Consider the following 27,894-nt stretch of genomic DNA (forward strand, 5'->3'; position numbering starts at 1 on the left):
TCATGATATCCTGAAGTCAATGAAAATAGCAAAGCACATGCAAGCGTCTCCTCCTCCTTTTTAAATCCTGCAATCTGTAAGTCCATGACAAGTTTATTTAACGCATCTAAATGATCTTGTAATGAAGTACCTGACCCCGTCTTAAATGTGTGAAGACACTGTTGTAACAACATCCTTGTTGTCACTGATCGGTCTTGGTATAGCCCTTTTAGCTTTTCCCAGAACTGTTTGGCCATCTCTTCGGTACCCGTACTCACTTCACAAAGCACGTTAGGTGCAAGGGATAGTTGGATTGCACTCAATGCATCCCCTTCAATCTTCTCCTTGTCGGGAGTTGATATATCCTTAGGATACTTTCCGTCAATAGCATGGATTGAACCTTCCCTCCGCAGTAACGCCATCATCTGGATCTTCCAGATATTGAAGTTGTTGCGTCCACTGAATCTATCAATTTCAAACTTCATGGAACTCATCTTTGCTTGTTCTTCCTCCTTGGATCGTTAAAGAATCATGTTGCTCTGATACCAATTGTTAGCGGAAACGTAAAAGAAAGAACACAAGATTTAACGTGGTTCGGATCAAAATAATCCTATGTCCACCAGAGAACAGTTGCCTTTTTAATATTAACAAAGGAAGGGGAGAGTTCCCAATTACACTTAAGAGAATTTCTCTCTTAACTCTCTACTCACTACAATGTGTTGTATTATTTTTGGGATGGTTTCTACAAATGAAGGAGTGCATCTATTTATAGAGGTAAAGACCTCCTCTTGATGTCATTGGTGACATCAAACTACCTCCTCTTGATGTCATGGGTGACATCAAAGGAGGAAGCTTCCTCCTAGCATCCACACCAACTCTTTCCACCAACTCTTCCAATTGGCATGCCATTATTGACTAAATATAAACTAACACCTTTATTAACCTTTATTATCTCTTCACATACACACTCCTAACACATACTCTAACATTAATTACTCCAAGGGCAATGTAGGAAAAAAATAATTCATTCATTCTTGAAATCTGAAAAAATTAATTATTTTGGACAGGAGGGAGTACAATATAAATGACATTAAATAAGGCTGAATTTGGATGCTTCCATTTTCCTTGGTCTTTGCTTTTATTTCCATGGATATATAGTGAGATTTCAACAACTTGTACATAATTTAATTCACAAAAGAAAGTTTAATGTCCTATATATATATATATATATATTTGCATAGCTTTTTCTTATTTCTCACTACCAACTTTTGAACCCTTTTATGCAAACATGGGCTATGGGCAACTTTCAGTTGTGCTCTTAGTTATTTTTCTCTTTGAATTTGCTTTATCTTCATCCCTCTGCCCCAAAGATCAAAGCATTTCCCTTGTAAAATTCAATGAGACGTTTACTATAGATACCTTTGCTTCTCTTAAATCTAAAACAAGTTCATGGAATATGAGCAGAGATTGTTGCTTATGGGATGGAGTGAAATGCGATGAGATGACTGGCCATGTCATTGAACTTGATCTCAATAATTGCTGCCTTGTAGGGAAGGTTGATTCCAATAGCACCGTTTTCCAACTCTCTCGTCTCCAAAAGCTTGATCTTTCCTGGAACAATTTCTCCAATTATCACATCTCGACAAGAGGGGTTGCTCCAATGGTAAGCAACCTCCACTTCCAACCAAGAGGTTGTGAGTTCGAGTTTCCCAAGAGCAAGGTGGCAAGTTCTTGGAGGGAAGGATGCACGGGGGTCTATTTGGAAACAGCCTCTCTACCCCAGGGTAGGGGTAAGGTATAATCCCACTTAGTAGGGTCTAGGGAGGGTAGTGTGTACGCAGACCTTACCCCTACCCTAGGGTAGAGAGACTGTTTCCAAATAGACCCCCGGCATTCTTCCCTCCAAGAACTTCCCACCTTGCTCTTGGGGTGACTCGAACTCACAACCTCTCGGTTGGAAGTGGGGGTTGCTTACCATCAGAGCAACCCCTCGGTTGGAACAATACCATCATTGATATTCTCCCTTCCATCACTAATTGGATTAGACTTGAGTGATAACTACTTTTCTGGTCAACTTGAGGATAATTTCATGTCCAATTCACTTGCACAGATTTTTTTAGAACGCAATCAGCTGCGAGGCCATCTACCTAAGTCAATTCAAAATCTTGTGTACCTAAATTCACTTGATCTTTCATCAAATAATTTTAGTGGAAATGCGGATGTCAGCTTATTTTCAAACCTCAAAAATCTTCGGACTCTTGATCTTTCATATAATCGCATTTCATTGACGAGTGAGAACAAAGTTAATTTTACTTTGCCCGAATCTCTTTGGAACTTAGCATTGGTCGCATGTGAAGTAAAAGAATTGGAGTTTCTAAGATCAGCAAAGCAACTTTTCGATTTGAATCTTTCAAATAATAAGATTCAAGGAAGAATTCCTGATTGGGTATGGCCTATCTGGATGTTTTCATTGAACCGTCTTAATTTGTCCCACAATATGTTGACAAATATGGGCTCGGGAAATATGGACTCAATTCCTTCATATGTTTGCAATTTGGATTCATTACGAGTTCTAGATTTGGCGAAAAACAACTTGATAGGAGAGATCCCGCAATGTTTGGCTAATATCAGTACCCTCGAGGTTTTGGATATGCACCAGAACAATCTTTCTGGGACAATTCCTAAAACTTTTACCATTGGAAATTCACTTAGAAGCCTCAACTTGCATGACAATAAGCTACAAGGGAAACTCCCACGATCTTTGGCCAATTGCAAAGAGTTGCAAGTTCTTGATTTAGGAAATAATCACCTCTACGATACATTCCCTATGTGGTTGGCAACTCTACCGAAGCTGCAAGTTTTAAGCTTGAGATCGAATAAATTGTATGGATCCATTAGAACTTCAAGGGATGAAAACATGTTTCTTGAGCTTCGAATCTTAGATGTCTCTTACAATGCCTTCACAGGAAACGTACCAACAAGTCTGTTTCAACAATTGAAAGCCATGAGGGTAATTAATCAAACAATGAAGACACCTACATACCTTGGAGATAAGTACTACCTGTTGCGGAAGCCAAATGTATATAGTGTGAATAATTCACAACTACTATACCAAAAATTATGACAGCCACCAAATAATAAATAAGACAATAAAGCAACAATAAAGGGAACACCAGAATTTACGAGGTTCGGCTAATTTTGCTTACTCCTCGGACACAACCAATATTTTATTTCACTCCAAAAATACAAGTGAAATAATACTAAAGAGAGAAGATACAAATGCCTTAAACAGATGAGAAGGCAAATGAGAGGTGTGTTTAAATCCTAAACATTAAGCCTTCTTTTATAGGGGGAAAATCCCCCAACTATTGCTAACCCACCGATGTGGGAAGCTGAAATATTTGACATTTCAACAAATCTCCACCTTGGCAAAAATTCCACGTCTTCAATTTTCTCTCTATAACAAATTTTGGTTGTGTCTTCATCTTCAATCTTCAGTGTTCAACAATGTTGATCAAATCCAAACAATGTTGAAACTTGACCGCAGTCACCACCTTTGTCAGCATATCAGCAGGATTCTCCGTAGTATGAATTTTCTTCACCGTGACTCCACCTTCTTCTATGATTTCTCGTACGAAATGATACCGAACATCAATGTGCTTCGTCCTTGCATGATAAACTTGGTTCTTCGCTAATTGAATAGCACTTTGACTATCACAAAAAATTGTGATACCTTTTTGTTCAACACCAAGCTCCTTTAGCAATCCTTGAAGCCAAATTGCCTCTTTCACAGCCTCTGTAATAGCCATGTACTCTGCCTCTGTTGTAGACAAAGCAACTGTTGACTGCAAAGTAGACTTCCAACTAACTGGTGCCTTTGCAAAAGTAAACACATAACCAGTAGTTGATCTTCGTTTGTCCATATCACCCGCAAAATCTGAGTCACAATATCCAACTACAAACTGATTGTCTTCCTGCTCAAAAACTAACCCGACATCTACAGTATTATGAATATACCGTAGAATCCACTTCACAGCTTGCCAATGCTCCTTCCCTGGATTGTGCATATATCTGCTAATAACTCCAACAGCTTGTGAAATGTCAGGCCTTGTGCAAACCATTGCATACATCAAGCTACCAACAGCATTTGCGTATGGTACCTTTGACATATACTCTCGTTCAGCTTCATCCATTGGCGACATAGTAGTACTTAGCTTAAAATGGGGAGCAAGTGGAGTACTAACTGGCTTAGTGTTGTCATCTATGCCAAAACGTTGTAGTACTCTCTTCAAATATTCTTTCTGAGATAAACAGAGTTTCTTTGAACGTCTATCTCTAATTATCTCCATGCCAAGAATTTTCTTTGCCTCACCCAGATCCTTCATCTCGAACTCCTTCTTCAGTTGAATCTTCAACTTATCAATTTCTTCCGAATTCTTGGAAGCTATCAACATATCATCAACATATAGGAGAAGATATACAAAGGAACCATCTTTAAGCTTGTGCAAATACACACAATGATCGTATTTGCTTCTCTTGTACCCTTGCCGCAACATAAACTCGTCAAATCGCTTGTACCATTGTCTAGAAGATTGTTTCAATCCGTACAACGATTTTTCAAGTTTGCACACCATATTTTCTTTTCCAGCAACTTTGAATCCTTCTGGCTGAGTCATGTAGATTTCCTCCTCCAAGTTTCCATGTAAAAACGCAGTTTTTACATCCATCTGAACTAGTTCCAAATCCAATTGTGCTACCAAAGCCAACATAATTCTAATGGAGGAATGTTTTACAACTGGAGAAAATACTTCATTGTAATCAATTCCCTCCTTTTGAGCATATCCTTTGGCCACCAATCTTGCTTTGTAGCGAACATCTACTTGGTTAGGAAATCCTTCCTTCTTTGCAAATACCCATTTGCACCCAATTGCTTTCTTTCCCTTCGGGAGATTGGCCAATCTCCATGTATGATTCTGATGAAGGGACTGTATTTCATCATTCATGGCAATCCTCCACTTATCTTCTTCTGAACTTTGGACAACATCTTTATAAGTGGTAGGAACATCATCAGCTACAATTGAGGTTGCACAAGCAACCGTCTCTATGAGACGAACATGTTTCGTTATTGTTCTTTTTGGCCTGCTGGTTGCTATTGATTCAAGTTGTTGTTGAGGTTCCTGAGTTGGAATCTCCTCTACTGGCTCTTCTTCCAGAGGGTAATCTTCATTTGTTTCCTCCTCTGCTTCTTGTGTAGGAAAAATAAATTTTCCCTCAAACTCCACCTGCTTAGAAGCACCTTTATTTTGTTTGGTGTCTTCTGTTACCTTATTTACCATAGCAGATTCATCAAAGGTAACATCCCTGCTGAATATTACTTTCTTTGTCATAGGACACCATAAGCGATATCCTTTGACTCCAGAAGTAATTCCCATAAAAATAGCCTTCTTTGCCCTTGGATCCAATTTTGACTCTGTCACATGATAATATGCAGTTGAGCCAAACACGTGCAAAGAGTCATAATCTAAAGCAGGCTTTCCATACCATTTTTCAAATGGTGTCTTGCCATCAATAGCAGCAGATGGTAAGCGATTAATGAGGTGGCATGCATATGTAACTGCCTCAGCCCAAAATTCTTTGCCCAAGCCAGCATTGGACAACATACACCGTACCTTCTCCAGCAAGGTCCGGTTCATACGTTCAGCCACTCCATTCTGTTGTGGTGTATGTCTGACAGTGAAGTGTCGGACGATGCCATCATTTTGACAGACCTTATTGAAATGATCATTTTTGTATTCACCTCCATTGTCTGTGCGAATACACTTGATCCTCTTGCCTGTTTGATTCTCCACCATCGTCTTCCATTTGAGAAAAATTCCCAGCACTTCATCTTTGTTTTTCATTGTATACACCCACACTCTTCGAGAAAAATCATCAACAAAGGTTACAAAATAGTGCTTCCCACCCAATGAAGGTGTTTTGGAAGGACCCCAAACATCAGAGTGTACATAATCCAAAATGCCTTTAGTATTATGGATCGTTGTACCAAATTTAACCCTTGTCTGTTTCCCTTTAACACAATGCTCACAAAACTCCAAGTTGCAAGCCTTTACTCCTTTTAACAATCCTTGATCTGATAGAGTTTTCAAGGATTTTCCTCCAGCATGTCCCAAGCGCATGTGCCATAGCTTGGTTGCTTCTGCCTCTTTGTCGTCACTGGATGTCACTGTCGCTGTCCCAATAACTGTACTGCCACGATAGCGGTACATATTATTATTCTTCCGATTAGCCTTCATTACCACTAGTGCACCAGAGCATACTCTCATCACTCCATTTTCTGCAATGATTTTGAACCCTTTTGATTCTAGGGCTCCCACAGAGATGAGATTCTTCTTCAAATCCGGTACATATCGAACATCTGTTAATGTTCTGATCATTCCATCATGGTTCCTTAATCGTATTGAACCAATGCCATATGAGGTAAGAGGGCTGTTATCCGCTGTGTGGATGACTCCATATTCTCCTTCTTGAAATTCCATGAACCAGTCCCTGTTGGGACACATATGATAGCTACAAGCCGAGTCCATCAACCATATGTCTGATGATGTTGATGACTCTGTTGTAACTAATGAGAAGTCTGAATCATCACAATCAGCTACATTTGAATCCATAATGGCCTTTCCATTGTTATGTTTGGCCTTATTCTTCAACTTCGGACAGTCTTTCTTCCAGTGCCCTTTTTCTCGACAAAAGGCACATTCATCTTTGCTGGGTCTGGATCTTGACTTGGATCTTCCCTTCTTTGTCCTCGTTTGATTTTGAGGACGACCCCTCACAAATAGTGCTTCTCCTTCTCCGCCCTTCTGTTTTTCTCGCTTTCTTTGTTCATAGCTGTACAAAGCCGAACAAACTTCTCTGAGAGAAACTTCGTCATTTCCATGGAGTAGAGTAGTTTCAAGGTGCTCGTACTCATCAGGAAGTGACGCCAACAACATTAAGGCCAAGTCACCATCATCATAAGTTGTATCCATATTTTGCAAATCTGTGACCAACTTATTGAAACTGGTGATATGTTCATTCATCGTGGTACCAGGAACATAGGTGAAGTGAAACAGTCTCTTCTTCATGTACAATTTATTTTGACTGTTTTTCTTCAAAAATTTATCCTCCAGTGCTTTCCATAATTTACTTGCAGAAGTTTCCTTTGTGTATGGATATTTCTGCTCTCTAGCAAGGTAGGATCGAATGGTACCGCAAGCAACACGGTTGATAATTCTCCAATCTTCTTCTCCAATAACATCTGGTTTCTTTTCTTCAATGGCCAGATCTAGCCCTTGTTGAAAAAGGACATCTAGAACCTCGCCTTGCCACATCCCAAAATGTCCGGACCCGTCAAATATTTCTACCGCAAATTTCGCATTTGACACAATTCTTGTCATAAGCGAAGATGCCAATGATGACGTATTGTTGACACTTGATGTAGATTCTTCTTGTTTATTGTCTCCCATCTTTGACACAAATATTATTTAATAGCTGACGACACAAATCAAGATTATTTCCTTTCTGGTGTGGAAGATCAGAATTTGTTTATTTATTTCAGAGTCGCCACTTGGGAGTTTTAGGGTGTCCCAAGTCACCAATTTTAATCCCGAATCGAGGAAAAGAATGACTCCATGTTACAGTCTGCGTACCAGAAATCCGGATAAGGAATTCTGTTAACCCGGGAGAAGGTGTTAGGCATTCCCGAGTTCCGTAGTTCTAGCACGGTCGCTCAACTGTTATATTCGGTTTGATTATCTGATTTTATACAATTATGAACCAATGTGCAATTTTTATCTTTTAACCGCTTTGATCATTTACTATTATTTTTATCAAGAATTGCAACGTTGTGAAAATGTATCTCAGACTGCGTTACAATCAATGTACCCGTGGTCGTCGACACACTTTGACTCCGTTGAGATTTAGATTTGGGTCACATAAATGTGCACCCGTGTTTAGGAAGATACAATTATTAAATACGTGCCTAAAGCGACTAAACGTATTGTTATTTTGGGGAAGGCCGTAAAATTTACTAAGCGGCCTGTCCCGGATTCTATGTATTTTAATATATATGCATTTAGAGGGCCCCGCAGCTTCTACATTTTTTGTTTGTCGAGGCTCGTCTCATTTTATTATTAAAAGGAATTTACAACGTCAGGGAAATGCATCTCGGGCCACGCCACAATCAATGTGCCCGTGACTAGAGACATATTTCGACTCGTTGAGATTTGGATTTGGGTCACGTAAATGTGCACCCGAGTTTAGGGAGATAACATTATTAAAGGCGCGCCTAAAGCAACTAGCGCATTATTATTTTGGGGTAGGGCCGTGAAATTTACTAAACGGCCCATCCCGGAATCTAAGTATTTAATACATATATTTTGCGAGGGCTCCGCAATTTGTACATTTTTATGTGGCGAAGCTCGTCTCGTTTTTATTATTTGAGGGCAAACTTAAGGCAACTACGATTTTCAACCAATGAAATCATACGAGGTTAAAACAAAAAAAAACAACGATTCTAACATGTAATAATATTCATGGTAAAAATGAAAAATAGAATAACCTCGTTCATATGCTCACATTTACTTTAAGCATGCAGTAACTAAACATAGAATAAATATTTTTTTAACATAAGAACAAAAATTGCATTGTTGACATTCATAAATATCGAATATTCTCATTTTTTGCCTTGAACCATAATATGCAAAACGATTGAAATGAAACAAAGGACGAAGAACACCAACCTTCGAACCTCGACAATCCTAGAACGACAAACAGTGCTTCCTACGGAACTCGAACCGGACCTCACTCGACGAGGAATAATGATGAAACCTCGGACAAACACCTCGACGACCCAAAGACGACCTTGATGGAAAATGGAAAGGTCGGACCCAAAAACTGTCAACGACCAGAGATTGTTGGGTTGCTGTTGTATTTTCCGACGCGGCAACTGGTACGTGAAGCTGCAGCAGAAGGGGTCGTTTGGATGTGAGGAAAGGATCAAATATGGAATGAGCTGGTGGCGCGATGCAGCAGCGCAGTCACAGCTGCTGCTCGATGGCGAAGCCGCTGGTTTTCCGGTGGTGTTCGCTGGTTGTTTAGTTGTCGACTGGAAAGTGACGACGAGGGGGGTGGAGCTGGTGGTTATGGCATTTTGGGACGCGAGGGAGTAGGGGGGCAGTGGCGACGGGATAGTGACGACGATGAGGGAGCTGGTGGTTTTGGGTTATGGTCGCTAGGGTTTTTCCTAGGTTTTCTTCAGGAAGAGGAGGAAGACGATGAACAGCGGATGCCGGGTTTAATGGAGGATCGCCGGACTGGTTTGACGGAGCTCAGAGGAGGAGGAATGGTCGTGTTTTCCGGAGTTCGTTTGGACAGTGGTCGACGGGCCTGTTTGGTTGTTGACGAAGGTGGTGAGACGGGGTGGTTTGGGTGAGGTTTTTCTTGGACTGGTTTTTGCTTTTTCCAGTAGGGTTTCTCCTCTTCTTCTTTAAGAAGAGGAAGATGAATAGTCCCCTCCAAATATTTTCCAGTCCAAACTTTTAACCCCCCCCCCCTGTCCGTGTTTTGTAATGGGTTTGCCTAGAAAAATGAGTCCCACGCGTGGTGGTGTTCGAGACTTATGTCCCCACGCGTGGTGGGGTTCCCCGTGTACGAGATTCCGTCTGTGTTCCCCACGCGTGTCCCCTCATGGGTGGTGGACTCGGATTATTATGGGCTAGGTCCGAAAATTAGGCCTAAAACCGGGTAGTTTGAACCCGAATATTATTCTTTTGCCCAGACCCGAGAAATAGGAACACGTTGCTTAACTAGTCCTATGTAAGCAAAATAACTACCAAAAATAAGACTAGTATTTAAACAAAACTATATCTTTTTTAAATATTTTTCAAGATTTAAAGTAGCTACAAAATATTAATAAAACTATTTTTTGTAATTTTCGTTTTTATACAAAAATATTAATAAAACTATTTTTTTGTAATTTTCGTTTTTATACAAAAATAAAATATAAAGTAATATATTTTTATTTTTTTCAAAATTAAAATGACTATAAAACATTAATAGAACTATATAGTTTTTTTTTTTTGTAATTTTCGAATTTATATAAAGTACCAAAATAAAGTGCAATGCTTTTGTATTTTTTCAAGTTTATGAGAAATACATAAGCTAAAATTTATATATATATTTTTGTAATTTTCTTTTTGCAACGAAATAAAGTAAAATAGTTAAAATAGCTATATTAGACCCAATTTCACATATTCATGCTAAAGATGTGAAAATTCTCGGGGAGGGTCAAAAATCACGTGCTTACAGCTGCCCCTCTTTGACTGAAAACACGAAGAGTTTTCCGACAAAGAACGACAAGACATGTTTTTGACCCGACCATTACTTGGACGGACTATACTAAGGGAAGGGAGGGAATGTGACCGAGCCCTGGTATCTGAGCTGCCTACATATCCTTGGTTATACAGGAATCAGGCCACGTATAGTTCGGGAATGAGAGAGATGGTAAAGTGTACCGAGGTGAAGAGTCGATCGAGGTGCCGTTCCATTGAGGTTCCGGTCCGCGGTCCTGTCATTACAACAAAAAAATGATAACTAAAAAAGACTAACTAAACCTATCAGCTACTAGTTACAAGGATTCATATCTCTAAGTCTTCTGAAACTTGATCTTGAGTCTTGAATGGTGCTTCATACAGACTTTGGATTTGAACCTTGACTTGCTAGTTGTAGGTGTTAGTTCTTGAGCAGACCACATCTGTTCTCTACTTCCGTAATTTGGGTTCTTTTTCTTTTTCTTTTTTTTCCTCTTTTTTTCTTCTTGTTTTTGTTTTTTTGTGACCAGCTTCTGTTGATCATCCCAGACTGTTGACTTGCATTCTTGGGGCGAGCTTCTTATTGCTTCTATCTTGGATTGAGTGATGGGGATTTTTGTTGCAACCTTCTGCTTTCCAGTGGGTCACTGCTTGATCTTGAAAAATGTTTCTCCGTTCTACAGGCGGACTCCTGACTTCTTCGATCTTTGACATACCACAAACTCCGTTCTACAGGCGGGTCCCTGACAACCAAAACAAACAAAACAAACAAAATTTCCTAACCCAGTTTGTACTGGGAAGATTTGTGAGTCGTTAGCAAAATTGTAACTCACTTACACTACTGATGCAATGATGAGAGTAAACTAAAGACTAGGCTAGGATGTGCATCTCCTACGAATAAAACCAAAACTCTTGCTAGCAAATGCGTCTGCTAAAACCTCGATGACTCAAACTAGAAAGTGCTTCTTCTATGGTTGAATCGGAATGAGCTAAACTAGGAAGTGCGTCTCCTAAGGGTGCAAACTTCAGTGACTAGAACTAGGAAGTGCGTTTCCTATGAATAAAATTTCGATTTAGGAAGTGCGTCTCCTAAAAAACTTGAAAGACCTCGATTAGGAAGTGCGTCTCCTACGGGTAAACTTCAAAAACTGGACTAGGAATTGTGTCTCCTATGGTCGAACTTAAAATGAATCAGACTAAGAAGTGCATCTCCTAAGGGCGAAATATCGATTCCGGAAGTGCGTCTCCTGAAATAAAATATAATCTAAAAGCCAAACTAGGGAGTGCGTCTCCTAAAGCAAAAGTATAACCTGAGCGAACCAGACTAGGAAGTGTGTCTCCTAATAATGAAAACTTAATTCAGGAAGTGCGTTTCCTGTGCATGGAATTAAACTTAGGAAGTGCGTCTCCTAGGGGTAAAATAGTCTTAGGAAGTGCATCTCCTATGGGCGAAACCTTAATGATTTTGAACTAGGAAGTGCGTCTCCTATGAATGAAATCTTAATTTAGGAAGTGCGTCTCCTATGCGTGAAATCTTAATTTAGGAAGTGCGTCTCCTATGGGGTAAAAGTAAACTTAGGAAGTGCGTCTCCTATGGGCAAAACTAAACTTAAGGAAGTGCGTCTCCTATTGGATACAATAAACTTAGGAAGTGCGTCTCTTATTGGGAAAAATTGTCCTTAGGAAGTGCGTCTCCTATCGGTAAAACTTACTTAGGAAGTGCGTCTCCTATTGGTGAAATTTAACTTAGGATGTGCGTCTCCTATTGGTGAAATTTAACTTAGGATGTGCGTCTCCTTAGGAAGTGCATCTCCTATTGGTGAAACTAAACTTAGGATGTGCGTCTCCTCTTGGTGAAACTACTTAGGATGTGCGTCTCCTTAGGAAGTGCGTCTCCTATTGGTGAAACTAAACTTAGGAAGTGCGTCTCCTATTGGTGAAACTTACTTAGGATGTGCGTCTCCTTAGGAAGTGTGTCTCCTATTGGTGAAACTAAACTTAGGAAGTGCGTCTCCTATTGGTGAAACTTACTTAGGATGTGAGTCTCCTTAGGAAGTGCGTCTCCTATTGGTGAAACTAAACTTAGGATGTGTGTCTCCTCTTGGTGAATCTTATCTGAGGAAGTGCGTCTCCTATGGGTAAAACTTATCTTAGGAAGTGCGTCTCCTATTGGTAAAACTGAACTTAGGAAGTGCATCTCCTATTGGTGAACTATTCTTAGGATGTGCGTCTCCTATGGTAAAACTGAACTTAGGAAGTGCGTCTCCTATGGTAAAACTGAACTTTAGGAAGTGCGTCTCCTATGGTAAAACTGAACTTAGGAAGTGCGTCTCCTATTGGGTACAATAAACTTAGGAAGTGCGTCTCCTATTGGTAGAACTGAACTTAGGAAGTGCGTCTCCTATGGTAAAACTGAACTTAGGAAGTGCGTCTCCTATGATAAACTGAACTTAGGAAGTGCGTCTCCTATGGTAAAACTGAATTTAGGAAGTGCGTCTCCTATTGGTACAACTATTCTTAGGAAGTGCGTCTCCTATTGGTGAAACTTCTTAGGAAGTGCGTCTCCTATTGTAAAACTGAACTTAGGAAGTGCGTCTCCTATGATAAACTGAACTTAGGAAGTGCGTCTCCTATGGTAAAACTGAATTTAGGAAGTGCGTCTCCTATTGGTACAACTATTCTTAGGAAGTGCGTCTCCTATTGGTGAAACTTCTTAGGAAGTGCGTCTCCTCAGGAAGTGCGTCTCCTATTGGTGAAATTATTTTTTTAGGAAGTGCGTCTCATATTGGTGAAATTATTTTTAGGAAGTGCGTCTCCTATTGGTAAAACTTAACTTAGGAAGTGCGTCTCCTACTGGTAGAACTTATCTTAGGAAGTGCGTCTCCTATTGGTAGAACTGAACTTAGGAAGTGCGTCTCCTATGGTAAAACTGAACTTAGGAAGTGCGTCTCCTATTGGTGAAATTACTTTTAGGAAGTGCGTCTCCTATTGGTGAAACTGATCTTAGGATGTGCGTCTCCTGTCGGTACAACTGAACTTAGGAAGTGCGTCTCATATTGGGTGAAATAAGCTTAGGAAGTGCGTCTCCTATTGGGTAAAATGAACTTAGGAAGTGCGTCTCCTATGGTAAAACTGAACTTAGGAAGTGCGTCTCCTATTGGTACAATGGATCTAGGAAGTGCGTCTCCTATTGGTAAAACTTAACTTAGGAAGTGCGTCTCCTATTGGTACAATGGATCTAGGAAGTGCGTCTCCTATTGGTATAATGGATCTAGGAAGTGCGTCTCCTATTGGTAAAACTTAACTTAGGAAGTGCGTCTCCTATCGGTGAAACTCAACTTAGGATGTGCGTCTCCTATTGGTGAAACTTTTTAGGAAGTGCGTATCCTATTGGGTGAAATAAACTTAGGAGGAAATGCTTCTCCTATGGGTGAAACTAAAACCAACTTAGGAGGAAATGCATCTCCTATGGGTGAAACTAAAACCAACTTAGGAGGAAATGCATCTCCTATGGGTGAAACTAAAACCAACTTAGGAGGAAATGCATCTCCTATTGGTAAAGACGTGGAATGTATTCCCTTGTTATACAGGTGGGCGCCTAAAATATGAAATGCACAGACAAAGGTATTCTTCTCGTTATTCAGGTGGGCGCATGTCTAAACCAAGACATAAAAGTATTCCTCTCGTTATACAGGTGGGCGCCTGGTAAGAATTTTAAAGACTGAAAGTATTCCTCTCGTTATACAGGTGGGCGCCTGGTAAGAATTTTAAAGACTGAAAGTATTCCTCTCGTTATACAGGTGGGCGCCTGGTAAGAATTTTAAAGACTAAAAGTATTCCTCTCGTTATACAGGTGAGCGTCTGGTATAGACAACAACTTTAAAAATAGAATCCTATTCGAGGGCGGATGAACCCAAAATATCCTATTCGAGGGCGGATGAACCCAAAATATCCTATTCGAGGGCGGATGAACCCAAAATATCCTATTCGAGGGCGGATGAACCCAAAATATCCTATTCGAGGGCGGATGAACCCAAAATATCCTATTCGAGGGCGGATGAACCCAAAATATCCTATTCGAGGGCGGATGAACCCAAAATATCCTCTTCGAGGGCGGATGAACCCAAAATATCCTATTCGAGGGCGGATGAACCCAAAATATCCTTAAGGCTTGAAAATGTCTTACCTCAACACTTGCTGGGGATTATTTACTTACCTGCTGGGGGATAAAATGTTATCAGCTGGGGGTACCTGACTTCCAGAAAATTTTTCTAAATGGAAGGAAAATTTTCTGCCCCAGTTTGATAATATCCCTTGTGGCATGCAGTTCTGGCATCAATGCCATTTCCGTTACCTGCTTCAAATCAAACAAAATTTTGTTAGTTTAAAACGCGGTGGTTGGTTGTGATACTCCTACTGGGATGGCTTTCCCTTTCTCTCTTCCTTGCTCTGTGCTCCACAACTTGTTGGGGATGATATTATGTGCTGGGGATAATCCCTTTCTGCTGGGGATATCCCTCTTCTTTTGTGACATAGCTCGGAAAATGGCATTTCCCCGACCTTTTAGTCTAGTATAAATTTCCCAAATCATGCTCATTGCTCTCCTTGATTTGCCCACGGGCTTTGGCCTTGAGGTTTATAACCTTTGATTTTGGCAAGGGTACCCCTCTTGACACTTGTCAATCCTTCTGTCAATTCCTTTTTGCTGGGGATATCTTTTTGACACTGGCCTCGCGTTTGTTCCCTGCTGACTATACCACTGGGATGTACTAGTCAGATCTCATTTTGGAAAGCTGACAGCCTATTTTGAAGTCAATTCACACTTGTTCGGACCAAACAGACTCTATTGGGGAATTTTTCTATGAAAGGAGAAAGATAAAAGAAACAAAATAAAAGACAAAGGAAACGAATGACTCTTTTACAAAAGAAACTATAAATAAAAATCTATCAAACGCAGATACCGACTCTAATGGCCATGACATGCGTATGTGGCCTATCCTCTGCCGTCAATCATCTTTTAAGATCTTCAATTGGCGATTCCCCCTCTGATTCTCAATCTTATTCGACTTGTAGTGCCCGAAGGGTTTTCACTATCAAGTCTCTCTCATTTTTGGGTTCTTCTCTCAGCTTTCATCGCCTTATGGTGCCTGTGAAGGTTTTCACCAATAAGACTCTCTCGTTTTATATCTCTCTCCAGCTGGGGATTTGGAGTGTTGCTGGTATGACTCTTTCTGTTGGAGATTAGAGTCCTTTCTGCTGTGGAACAGAATGTTATGTTCGCCGGTAAGACTCTTCATTTGTCTGACTTGGCATTTTTTAAAGACTGATCAGAAGGTATTTCTTTGGACCGTAATGTGGGTTTTGGATAGGCTAGAAATAAAGGGTATAAAAGGCTCAAAAATGCATTAATTTTGGGTTATTAATTACAACCTTCGGAATTAGATTTATTTACAACAAACGCAACTTTTGCCCCAGTTTCTTGCTTGGGGATATTTTAATTGATTTTTTTTCATTTTTCAAAACTATGACCGAGCCGTGAAGCGCCTACGTATCCTCTTTGAGGAATCAGGTCAAACGTAGTTCCCAATTCCTCTGTTTCATTTGACTTTTTTTCTTTGTTATCATTTTCCTTTCTTTTCTTTTTCTCTTTTTTTCTCTTTTTTCGTTTTGTTGTTTTCTTTCTTTCTCTCTTTCTTTTTTTTTTTTTCGTTGCTACTAATTCCGAACGAGGGGTATGAAAGAAAATAAATAAGGCTCAAAAGGGGTAACGAAGGATAGAGTGTTTGGGTAGTAGAACAAAACGTCTTCGTCATTCCAGTCTTCAAAACATGCCAAGTGCAAACAACACAATTTAAATTTGTAGTCTCTTCTGATGGTACTGGACCTGACAATTATATTCAACATCTGTTTGTTCATTTGTCACTTCTAAAGCACCGTTGGGCGACACTCTCATTCTCATTATTATGAACGACCCTCATGCCAATTTGCGAATCTTGCTTTTTAACGGTTTTCTTTGTGTTTAACTTGCCCCAGTTCCACATGACTCGGGCTTCAAATAATCTCAAACCGTTCTTATTTCCTTTAAATGCTTTGATCACCTTCCCATGTTTTTATGATTAACTTTTAAGATTAGGCCCAAACTGGGTGCGCATGTCATGTCCCTAGAATCGGCATTGAACAAAAATGGTAAAAGGACTAAACAAAAGATGACTGGAAATAATAAAAGACCAGACTTTGTATTAGACTACCGGTGAAATGGTTTAAATAACAAAACAAACAAAACAATCCAGAACAAAATCCTAAAAACAAACTGGACAAGACAACATCCGACTCATAACCCTAATAATCCGAACAACAGAAATGACAACAAAATGAGCCACCACAAGCTTCTCTCTTGCTGACCAAGGAACAAAACGTCCTCCCACTTTATCAAAATTGGCATTTTAGCCACTGAGCTTTGCATCAATACTGCCGAGACCATTACCAGCTTCAATCTCATCAACCTCCGTCGGCAAGTTCTCGAGGAGGTTCGAGTGCTCCATGTCACTGTTATTAATCGCAACCCGCCCTTCTCGGATCATTTTCTCTACTTCCCTTCTCCAACTATGACAGCTCTCAATGTTGTGCCCTATGACATTGGAGTGGTAGGCGCATCGCGCTGCCGGATCAAAGCTCCTTGCAAGTGGATTTATAGTACATGCGGGGAGTGGCTCAATCGAACCAGCATGCCTTAGCCTTTCAAACAGACTGGCATAAGATACCCCGATGGGGGTGAGAGCCTTTCCTCATTTCAGCAACCTCTTCATTCTTGCATGTTGACAGGGTCGGAAACCTGATCCAGATGGCTTTTGATGGGCTTGTATGGGTGGGTAAGCATTTCGTGGAGTCGGGTCCCTGGGAAGTGAGGTATGGCTTTTGAGGTCACGGGGAAAGAAGTGGTGTTGGGGAGCGGAGAAGCATTGAGGAGTGATGGAGCTACTCGGATAGATGGGAAAGCTGCCATAAGTGGGTTGGGATGGAGAGTATGGGGGATCTTCCATTATGGTGTTGGGTGCTTGGGAAATGACCGAGTTCAAGAGACTTTGCGGTGGAGGGGGTGGTGCTTTTCCAGTTATCCATGACTGATACATATCTGCCACATGTTGTCTCAGCATTTTCACTTCCTCTACCAACCCGTTGTTCCATTCGACCAATTGTCGTCGGTCATCGATACCGACTCACTCGGTTCTGCGGTTCTGAGCCATTGTCCTTTGATTTTGCTTTGCAGGGAGGAGCTACCAGAACCAACCAATTTTCTATATATGAACACAGCAAAGGGAAGCTATCAACGTTAGTGTTAGGGCATTTGACAGACAATCATATATCAGAGATACAATGTACCTAAGCAGTCAGACAATTGTGCCCCTCTGAAAATTTCCCACACTTTCCTTTATTTATTTATTCTTTTTTATTATTATTATTTTTTAGTGGTGGTCGAATCTTATGGAGATTGCCTACGTATCATGTCTCCGCATGAATCAGACCTTGCGTAGTTCGGACCACTAAAAGATACACAATACAAAATATTTTTTCAATTTTCATATTAAAACAAACTGGGTTTCAAAGGTTTGAAGATGACCTACAAACCGAAAAATCAAACAACCCACATATTCTAATTAAAAGATTTATAAACTCCAAAAACAAATGGCCAACTTCCTTCCTCCATTTGCTAATGCAACCAGACGGTTATTTTTTGCAAATGTGGCCCCTTCCCAATTTCACATAAATTTTGAGGCCGAGGAGGATTATTTTATGACACTTTACAAACTTGTCCGTTCTTTTACGAAAATAACCTTTCGACAACTGAAAGATACTCTAAGGCTATTTCGGCAAGAATGGTTTAAGACACTGCCGAAGCTGTCTCGGCTTATTTTGACTAAATTCAAACGGTATTCACCTGACCGCCGACTCTTTGTTTTTTTTTTCAAATTATAATAAAAACCTGGTGTTGCAAACACGGCCCTTCAGCGCCTCGGGGACGAAGATTTTTAAGGCTGTGCGGGTCAACTGGACAAAAAATCCTAAACATTACCCAAAAGGTGGCTGTTTATGCAAAGTCAGCCTTCCGGCGTTCCCTTCGGGAACATTCGACTATTTATGACATAACAACATCACCTGACTTATTTATGACTCTTTTTATCGTTTTTCAAATTTAGAAAACTCAATATTACAAACACGGCCTTTCAACGTCTCGGGGACGAAGATTTTTAAGGTTGTGTGGGTCAACTGGACCAAATCTTAAATATGACCCAAAAGTGGCTGTTTATGCAAAGTCAGCCTTCCGGCGTCCCCTTCGGGAACATTCGGCTATGTCTTGATAAACCAGCGTCACCCGACTTCTTAGAAATTTGACATATATATTTTTGGTATTTTTTTTTTGTAAAAGGGGAACTTGGACATCACCCGACTTATTTATGACAAAATTAAAATCTTGACATGTTTTTTTGTTTTTTGTTTTTATTTGTTTTTTGGTTTTCTTAGCAAAAGGTGGGGTTGGACCCGATGAGGGTTGCCTACGTATCTCACATCCGGTGAGAATCAAACCCGCGTAGTTCGGGCAATCAGGAATAAGTAGGTGAACTAACTCCCCTTCTTTTTTGTGAATTTGTGAAAGAACTACTTTAAAAGAAGAAATGAAGTATTTTTTTTGAATTTTTGATTGATCTTCTTTTTGAAAGAAATACTTCTAAGATATATTTTTTGAGTTTCATTTGCCCTTTTTTATTCTAAGGAAGAAGAAGAAAATATTTTTCGGAGTTTTACTTTTAATATAAGAAATGCTTCTCAAAATGTTTTTGAATTTTGAATTTTCTTTTCAATTTTGAAAGAAGAATCAAAATATTTTCGGATTTATTTTTTATTATTATATATATTATATATATATATTATTTTTTTAAAACAATTAGAAAGACTTTCTAAAGAAGTCAATAATGGAAAATATTTTTGGATTATTTTAATTTCGGCATTTTCATAAACAAATAAATAAACCTATTTTAAAAACAAGACTTTTTTTTTATTTAGAAAAACAAGACAAAACAATGAGGATTTTTTCTACTTTTCCTTTGCTTTTAATAAAACAAACTAATAAGACATATTTTTTTTATTTTCTCAAAATTTCGGCAGAGTTTCGACAGTACTTGGACATTTGTTTTTTTCTAACAATAAGTAGTTATATCTCTACACTGTTATTTTCTCCTCTTTTTCACTATTTTCTAATTCGTGGATGGTGATGAAAACATACACAAATTTTCAATGTTTTATACACACACACACACACACACACACACACACACACATATATATATATATATATATATATATATATATATTATTTTTTATATTTTTATATTTTCAAAAAATGTGGCATGGGGGACATAGGGAATTCCAAGACTTCTTGGATTCCGCAAATGTTCCCCATGTGCGTTTCCCAAAAAATGAAGCATGGGGGACACAGGGAATTCCAAGACTTCTTGGATTCCACAAATGTTCCTTATATGCTTTTCCAAAAAATGAAGTGTGGGGGACATAGGGAATTCCAAGGCTTCTCGGATTCCACAAATGTTTCCCATGCTTTGATTAAAATAACACCATGCTGGAAATGACCAAGTGACTCATTCGCCCTTGAATAAATACAACATGTAGCACATAGGATGCCAAAAGATGGTCTATTATTTTCAGGTTACTTGTCCTAGACGGACTCAACCCCTGTGTTGAGTCCCCTAAGTCAAATGCACATGATGCAAATAAACGTTCCTACTAGGGATCCGGTACATGGCTGAGTTATTCTAGGTAAAAACCTGAGGCATATTGTTCTAAACCTGGCTTACCCAAACGGACAGTTTGAGCCGAAGTGGGGGCAACGTACCGGGAGCACGAAAGTCTACCCGGCCTAGTTACTTGTCCCAACTTCGTCTTATTTGGTATGACTTTAACAGAAAGGTGGGCCACGCGCACGTGTGCACCATAAATTTAGAAGACTCAGAAAGAAGGGGGTTTCGTAGCAGTTGTATATATTCATAATTCAAATAATATTAAAGCGGTAAAAGTGTCATTTAGCACATTGGGCATATATCATGTAAAAAAATCAGATAATAAATAAAGCCAACTATAACAATTATTTTAAGCTCGAATTCTTGAACTCTGAACCAGTGGTTCTGGGTCCCAAATCCCCAGCGGAGTCGCCAGAGCTGTCACACCTCCTTTTTACGCACCCGCGGGGGCGCAGGGGAGTTTTTCCAATTAAAGGACAATCGAAACGGGATTTGTTTATTTATTTCAGAGTCGCCACTTGGGAGATTTAGGGTGTCCCAAGTCACCAATTTTAATCCCGAATCGAGGAAAAGAATGACTCCATATTACAGTCTGCGTACCAGAAATCCGGATAAGGAATTCTGTTAACCCGGGAGAAGGTGTTAGGCATTCCCGAGTTCCGTGGTTCTAGCACGGTCGCTCAACTATTATATTCGGCTTGATTATCTGATTTTATACAAATATGAACTTATGTGCAAATTTTATATTTTAACCGCTTTATTATTATTGTTATTTTTATCAAGAATTGCAACGTTGTGAAAATGTATCTCAGACCGCGTTACAATCAATGTACCCGTGGTCGTCGACACACTTTGACTCCGTTGAGATTTAGATTTGGGTCACATAAATGTGCACCCGTGTTTAGGAAGATACAATTATTAAATACGTGCCTAAAGCGACTAAACGTATTGTTATTTTGGGGAAGGCCGTAAAATTTACTAAGCGGCCTGTCCCGGATTCTATGTATTTTAATATATATGCATTTAGAGGGCCCCACAGCTTCTACATTTTTTTTTTGTCGAGGCTCGTCTCATTTTATTATTAAAAGGAATTTACAACGTCAGGGAAATGCATCTCGGGCCACGCCACAATCAATGTGCCCGTGACTAGAGACATATTTCGACTCGTTGAGATTTGGATTTGGGTCACGTAAATGTGCACTCGAGTTTAGGGAGATAACATTATTAAAGGCGCGCCTAAAGCAACTAGCGCATTATTATTTTGGGGTAGGGCCGTGAAATTTACTAAACGGCCCATCCCGGAATCTAAGTATTTAATACATATATTTTGCGAGGGCTCCGCAATTTGTACATTTTTATGTGGCGAAGCTCGTCTCGTTTTTATTATTTGAGGGCAAACTTAAGGCAACTACGATTTTCTACCAATGAAATCATACGAGGTTAAAACAAAAAAAAACAACGATTCTAACATGTAATAATATCCATGGTAAAAATGAAAAATAGAATAACCTCGTTCATATGCTCACATTTACTTTAAGCATGCAGTAACTAAACATAGAATAAATATTTTTTAACATAACAACAAAAATTGCATTGTTGACATTCATAAATATCGAATATTCTCATTTTTTGCCTTGAACCATAATATGCAAAACGAATGAAATGAAACAAAGGACGAAGAACACCAACCTTCGAACCTCGACAATCCTAGAATGACAAACAGTGCTTCCTACGGAACTCGAACCGGACCTCACTCGACGAGGAATAATGATGAAACCTCGGACAAACACCTCGACGTACCGGACCTCGACGACCCAAAGACGACCTTGATGGAAAATGGAAAGCTCGGACCCAAAAACTGTCAACGACCAGAGATTGTTGGGTTGCTGTTGTATTTTCCGACGCGGCAACTGGTACGTGAAGCTGCAGCAGAAGGGGTCGTTTGGATGTGAGGAAAGGATCAAATATGGAATGAGCTGGTGGCGCGATGCAGCAGCGCAGTCACAGCTGCTGCTCGATGGCGAAGCCGCTGGTTTTCCGGTGGTGTTCGCTGGTCGTTTAGTTGTCGACTGGAAAGTGACGACGAGGGGGTGGAGCTGGTGGTTATGGCGTTTTGGGACGCGAGGGAGTAGGGGGCAGTGGCGACGGGATAGTGACGACGATGAGGGAGCTGGTGGTTTTGGGTTATGGTCGCTAGGGTTTTTCCTAGGTTTTCTTTAGGAAGAGGAGGAAGACGATGAACAGCGGATGCCGGGTTTAATGGAGGATCGCCGGACTGGTTTGACGGAGCTCGGAGGAGGAGGAATGGTCGTGTTTTCCGGCGTTCGTTTGGACAGTGGTCGACGGGCCTGTTTGGTTGTTGACGGAGGTGGTGAGACGGGGTGGTTTGGGTGAGGTTTTTCTTGGACTGGTTTTTGCTTTTTCCAGTAGGGTTTCTCCTCTTCTTCTTTAAGAAGAAGAAGATGAATAGTCCCCTCCAAATATTTTCCAGTCCAAACTTTTAAAACCCCCCATGTCCGTGTTTTGTAATGGGTTTGCCCAGAAAAATGAGCCCCACGCGTGGTGGGGTTCGAGACTTATGTCCCCACGGGTGGTGGGGTTCCCCGTGTACGGGATTCCGTCCGTGTTCCCCACGCGTGTCCCCTCATATGTGGTGGACTCGGATTATTATGGGCTAGGTCCGAAAATTAGGCCTAAAACCGGGTAGTTTGAACCCGAATATTATTCTTTTGCCCGGACCCGAGTAATAGGAACACGTTGCTTAACTAGTCCTATGTAAGCAAAATAACTACCAAAAATAAGACTAGTATTTAAACAAAATTATATCTTTTTTAAATATTTTTCAAGATTTAAAGTAGCTACAAAATATTAATAAAACTATTTTTTGTAATTTTCGTTTTTATACAAAAATATTAATAAAACTATTTTTTTGTAATTTTCGTTTTTATACAAAAATAAAATATAAAGTAATATATTTTTATATTTTTCAAAATTAAAATGACTATAAAACATTAATAGAACTATATAGTTTTTTTTTGTAATTTTCGAATTTATATAAAGTACCAAAATAAAGTGCAATTTTTTTGTATTTTTTCAAGTTTATGAGAAATACATAAGCTAAAATTTATATATATATTTTTGTAATTTTCTTTTTGCAACGAAATAAAGTAAAATAGTTAAAATAGCTATATTAGACCCAATTTCACATATTCATGCTAAAGATGTGAAAATTCTCGGGGAGGGTCAATTATTGTCTCCCATCTTTGACACAAATATTATTTAATAGCTGACGACACAAATCAAGATTATTTCCTTTCTGGTGTGGAAGATCAGACTAAGCTGCAACCACAGAGCATACTCAGACAGAACCTTGACTCAGTTACCAAGATAAATCTTTTCTGATGTGGAAGATCAGACTATGCTGCAACCACAGAGCATACTTAGACAGTACCTTGGCTCTGATACCAATTGTTGCGGAAGCCAAATGTATATAGTGTGAATAAGTCACAACTACTATACCAAAAATTATGACAGCCACCAAATAATAATAAATAAGACAATAAAGCAACAATAAAGGGAACACCAGAATTTACGAGGTTCGGCTAATTTTGCTTACTCCTCGGACACAACCAATATTTTATTTCACTCCAAAAATACAAGTGAAATAATACTAAAGAGAGAAGATACAAATGCCTTAAACAGATGAGAAGGCAAATGAGAGGTGTGTTTAAATCCTAAACATTAAGCCTTCTTTTATAGGGGGAAAATCCCCCCAACTATTGTTAACCCACCGATGTGGGAAGCTGAAATATTTGACATTTCAACACTACCAAGATTCTGTAACAATTGCAACCAAGGGGCTGGAGCTTAAACTTGTTAGAATTTTGACAGTTTACACCATTATTGATCTTTCGAGCAACAAATTTGAAGGACAAATTCCAAGTATTATGGGAGATCTCATTGCACTTCGTGTCTTGAACTTATCTTATAATGGATTTCAGGGTCATATACCGAAATCACTCGGAAATTTATCTGTAGTTGAATCATTGGATTTTTCATTTAACCAACTTTCAGGAGAGATACCACAACAACTTGCTTCTCTGACGTCTCTTGCATTCTTAAATCTCTCCCACAATCATCTCCAAGGATGTATTCCTCAAGGCCCTCAATTTCATACCTTTGAAAATAACTCATATGAAGATAATGATGGATTACGTGGATTCCCAGTTTCAAGAGGTTATGGAAGTAACAAGATGCCAGAGACAAACAACACAGCGTTTGTGCTGGACGAAGAAAGTGATTCTACATTTCTAAGTGAATTTATGAAGGCAATTCTTATAGGATATGGTAGTGGGCTAATTATTGGATTATCCGTAGCATATATCATGTTTTCAACTCGAAATTCCAATAGGCTTTCTTGGATTGTTGAAGAACTAGAATACAAAATCACAATGAGAAGGCGAAAGAAGCAGCGAGGCAATCAAAGGCACTACAGAAGATGAAATTGTTGCGTCTTATATTGGATTGCAGCACTGTAATACTGAAAATTAAACATGTGATGATTATGAACTGAATATTACATCTTAATTTTCATATTTTTTATCTATAATTTACGCCGTTAGGTGGCACATTCCTTCTATATACTTATATATTTAATACAAAGTTACACATTGGAGTGTTTCCTGTTCTATATACTATCTTTTGATCTTCAAAATTCCCCCCTGTACAGTTCTACAAAAAAATTACAAAAAAGGTACAGTATTTGACAAGTAACCATATGAATCTATTCCTCCTCTGCTTGCAGAGGCGGATCCAGGATTTAAATCCTGTGTGTTCAATTTTAAGGTTTTAGGAACCTATTATAATTATTAAAGTTATGGGTTCATATCTACTATTTTTACAATTTTAATAAATTTTTACTCCATGTCAAAAGTTATGGGTTCAATTGAACCCGTCGAATCAACAGTAAATTAGCCCATGTCTGCTTGTGCTACCCATTTTGGAGCTCTGTAGGTAGCGCCATAGATGTGAGAAACAAAGCTTCTCTCTCTTTCAATACACCTTTTATTTATTTGTTGGGATAAAACGATCCAAAAATATGTTAGGAGTTTGTCTGATTTTCTTACAGTATCTGCATTTTACCTTTTCTTGAAGGAAAAACAAAGACTTTACCATAATTGATTTTACTTTTCATATAAGAAAAATATATATCTCTCTTCCATATTTAACAGATCTCTTTCTTGGAAAAAAATATTGTGACCTCTATAAATTGAAATTCCCTTTTCCTACAAGGACAATAATATCCACAATGTAGTCGTTAAGAGAGTTTTATTTAGGCACTTATGCGTAATTTTAAGTGTTTGACTCACTCTCTTATTTTATCGAACTTTTTAGATGTCAAAAATAAGAAGAGGTTGAAGTAATGGATTTTTTTGTTTTTTGGTTCCCCACCGGGTGTCCGATACCCGTATTGGAGCCCGACTATATGCAGATTCGCCCCGTGTAGAGCCTCATTCGGAGGGTAGTGCTCCCTACGAAGAATTTTTCCATACTCAGGGCTCGAACCCGAAACCTCTGGTTAAGGGAAGAACAGTCTCATCCACTGCACCGCATCCTTTGATGGTGAAGTAATGGATTTGGCTATTCCTGCGTTCACTTCTATTCTTTATTTTTTAACATGTATCTCATCTCTACGTTTCCATTTATTTTGTAATATTACTTGCTTTATTATCTTTCACATATTTTCAACTTTGAATGTCTCTCTACATAATTTTAAAGGGATGACAATAGCTCCAAAACTATTTATTAATTTCAATGAATTTGAAGATCAGAGACTTTTATACAGAGGGAAAGAAAAAGTAGTTTGACAATTTATTTCTTTAGACAAATACAAAAGAAGACCATTGATTATATCCATTTTAAAGTAATGTTTTCCTACTTATATGGCTTCTTATGATTGGGACTTATGACTTGAGATATAGGATAATCTTGTAGAAAGTATATATCAAACTATTTCAAATAAGTTGGAATCAGATATATGAATCTTCATAAATTATATTGAATTAATTTAAACTCGTCTCTCTCCGGTAAAGAGTATCAAATAAGTATTTATTTTACATAGAGAATTTGAAGTTTGAAAATATATATAGCTAGTTTGAGGAAGGAGGAGTATTAATTTCAAGTGAAATAATGGCCTGTATTTGGTTTTGGATACAGTGGCTTGAGGGAATCTATTTTGTGTTTATTGTTTTTTTTTAATTCAATAAAAAATAACAATTTAGATGTGTTTGGACAAGAAAAATAAAAATAAACAAAAACAAAACATTATATCTTCTTAGACAAATAGAGCCAAATTTGACATTTCCCTCCCAAGACTTGTGCATTGACTTGATAATAACAACATTTTCTAAACTTTTGAATTAATTTTTAATTTATGAGGGGTTGCTTTGATGGTAAGCAACCTCCACTTCCAATCAAGAGGTTGTGAGTTCGAGTCACCCCAAGAGTAAGGTGGGGAGTTCTTGGAGGGAAGGATACCGAGGGTCTATTTGGAAACAGTCTTTTTACCCCAAGGTAGAGGTAAGGTCTGCGTACACACTACCCTCCCCAAACCCCACTAGTGGAATTATAGTGGGTTGTTGTGATATAATTTATGAGAACGCATTTATAGTTGCTTGACTTTCCCCTCTATACGTTGTTGTAAAAATAATAGCCGAAAAAATATATAAAATTTATATATATATATTATGTATATTATATATAAAATTTATACAAATTTTATACACTTTAATACCCCAAAGATTTGTGCTTTGAAATTTGTTCATTTAAAATTTCAACGCCAAAGACTTGTGTAAGGACTTGAAAATTCAAAGAAATGCGTTTATACTTTGAAATGCAAGAAAAACACAATTGAATGCAATTTCTAAGCACTTTACAAGCTAGTATGTATTTCCAATCATAACTTGTAGAGTGCTTAGAAAAGTAAAACTTCCTCCCTTTCAATTTATATGACGCGATTTTCTTAATATTTTATTCCAAAGAAAATGCGATATTTTTATATTTGGAAACAATTTAACTTTAAACCTCCGCTTTATCTGTTTTACTTTTAATCAAGCTTGTATAATCAAATATTTTTATATTATGAAATGTTTGAGACCTTAATTTTTAAATGTCTTGTAACCACCCAAATATTATGATATGTTTTAGACTATTACTCCCTCTCTTCCAATTTATGTGAATCTATTACCTTTTTGGTCTGTTCCAAAAAGAATAAACTCTTTCTAAATTTGGTAACAATTTAGCTTAAACTTACAATTCTACTTTTAATAAGAAACTTTTATAACCACAAAAATACTCTGGGCCCCTTTTTGACTTGTTTAGGACCACAAATTCCAAAAGTCTTCATTTTTCCTTAAACTCCGTGCCCAGTCAAACAGATTCACATAAATTGGAACGGGGGAGTATAAATTTCAAAAGTCATTTTTTCCTTAAATTTGATACTTGAGTCAAGTTATATCACATAAATTAATGTGGAGGGAGTTTCAGTTCCTATTTTCTTGAATTAACAAAATTTCAAAACTTGAGGAGAAAGTGAAAGTGAAAGATAAAGCATGCCTTTATATAGTAGTCTTGTTATTTTGTTATTATAAGACAGTTGTATTTTTCTTGAATCAAACAGATATAAATATATATATATATATATATGCAAATTCGGTCAAGTTTCAACCAATTATCTAGCAAACAAACCATCTGAATAC

The 27,894-nt window shown here is 38.5% G+C and overlaps 1 protein-coding gene across 1 annotated transcript; it reads left to right on the plus strand.

Moving 5' to 3' along the window:
* Positions 1–1,267: 1,267 nt before the first annotated feature.
* Positions 1,268–24,639, plus strand: LOC104234355 (receptor-like protein 9DC3). The gene is made up of 5 exons (XM_070160502.1): positions 1,268–1,642; positions 2,090–3,033; positions 8,242–8,264; positions 17,721–17,726; positions 23,972–24,639. The coding sequence occupies exons 1-5, from the start codon at positions 1,268–1,270 to the stop codon at positions 24,637–24,639; spliced, it is 2,016 nt and encodes a 671-aa protein (XP_070016603.1).
* The last annotated feature ends 3,255 nt before the right edge of the window (positions 24,640–27,894 follow it).

Source organism: Nicotiana sylvestris, chromosome 10 (assembly GCF_000393655.2).
Source record: "Nicotiana sylvestris chromosome 10, ASM39365v2, whole genome shotgun sequence".
NCBI lineage: Eukaryota > Viridiplantae > Streptophyta > Magnoliopsida > Solanales > Solanaceae > Nicotiana > Nicotiana sylvestris.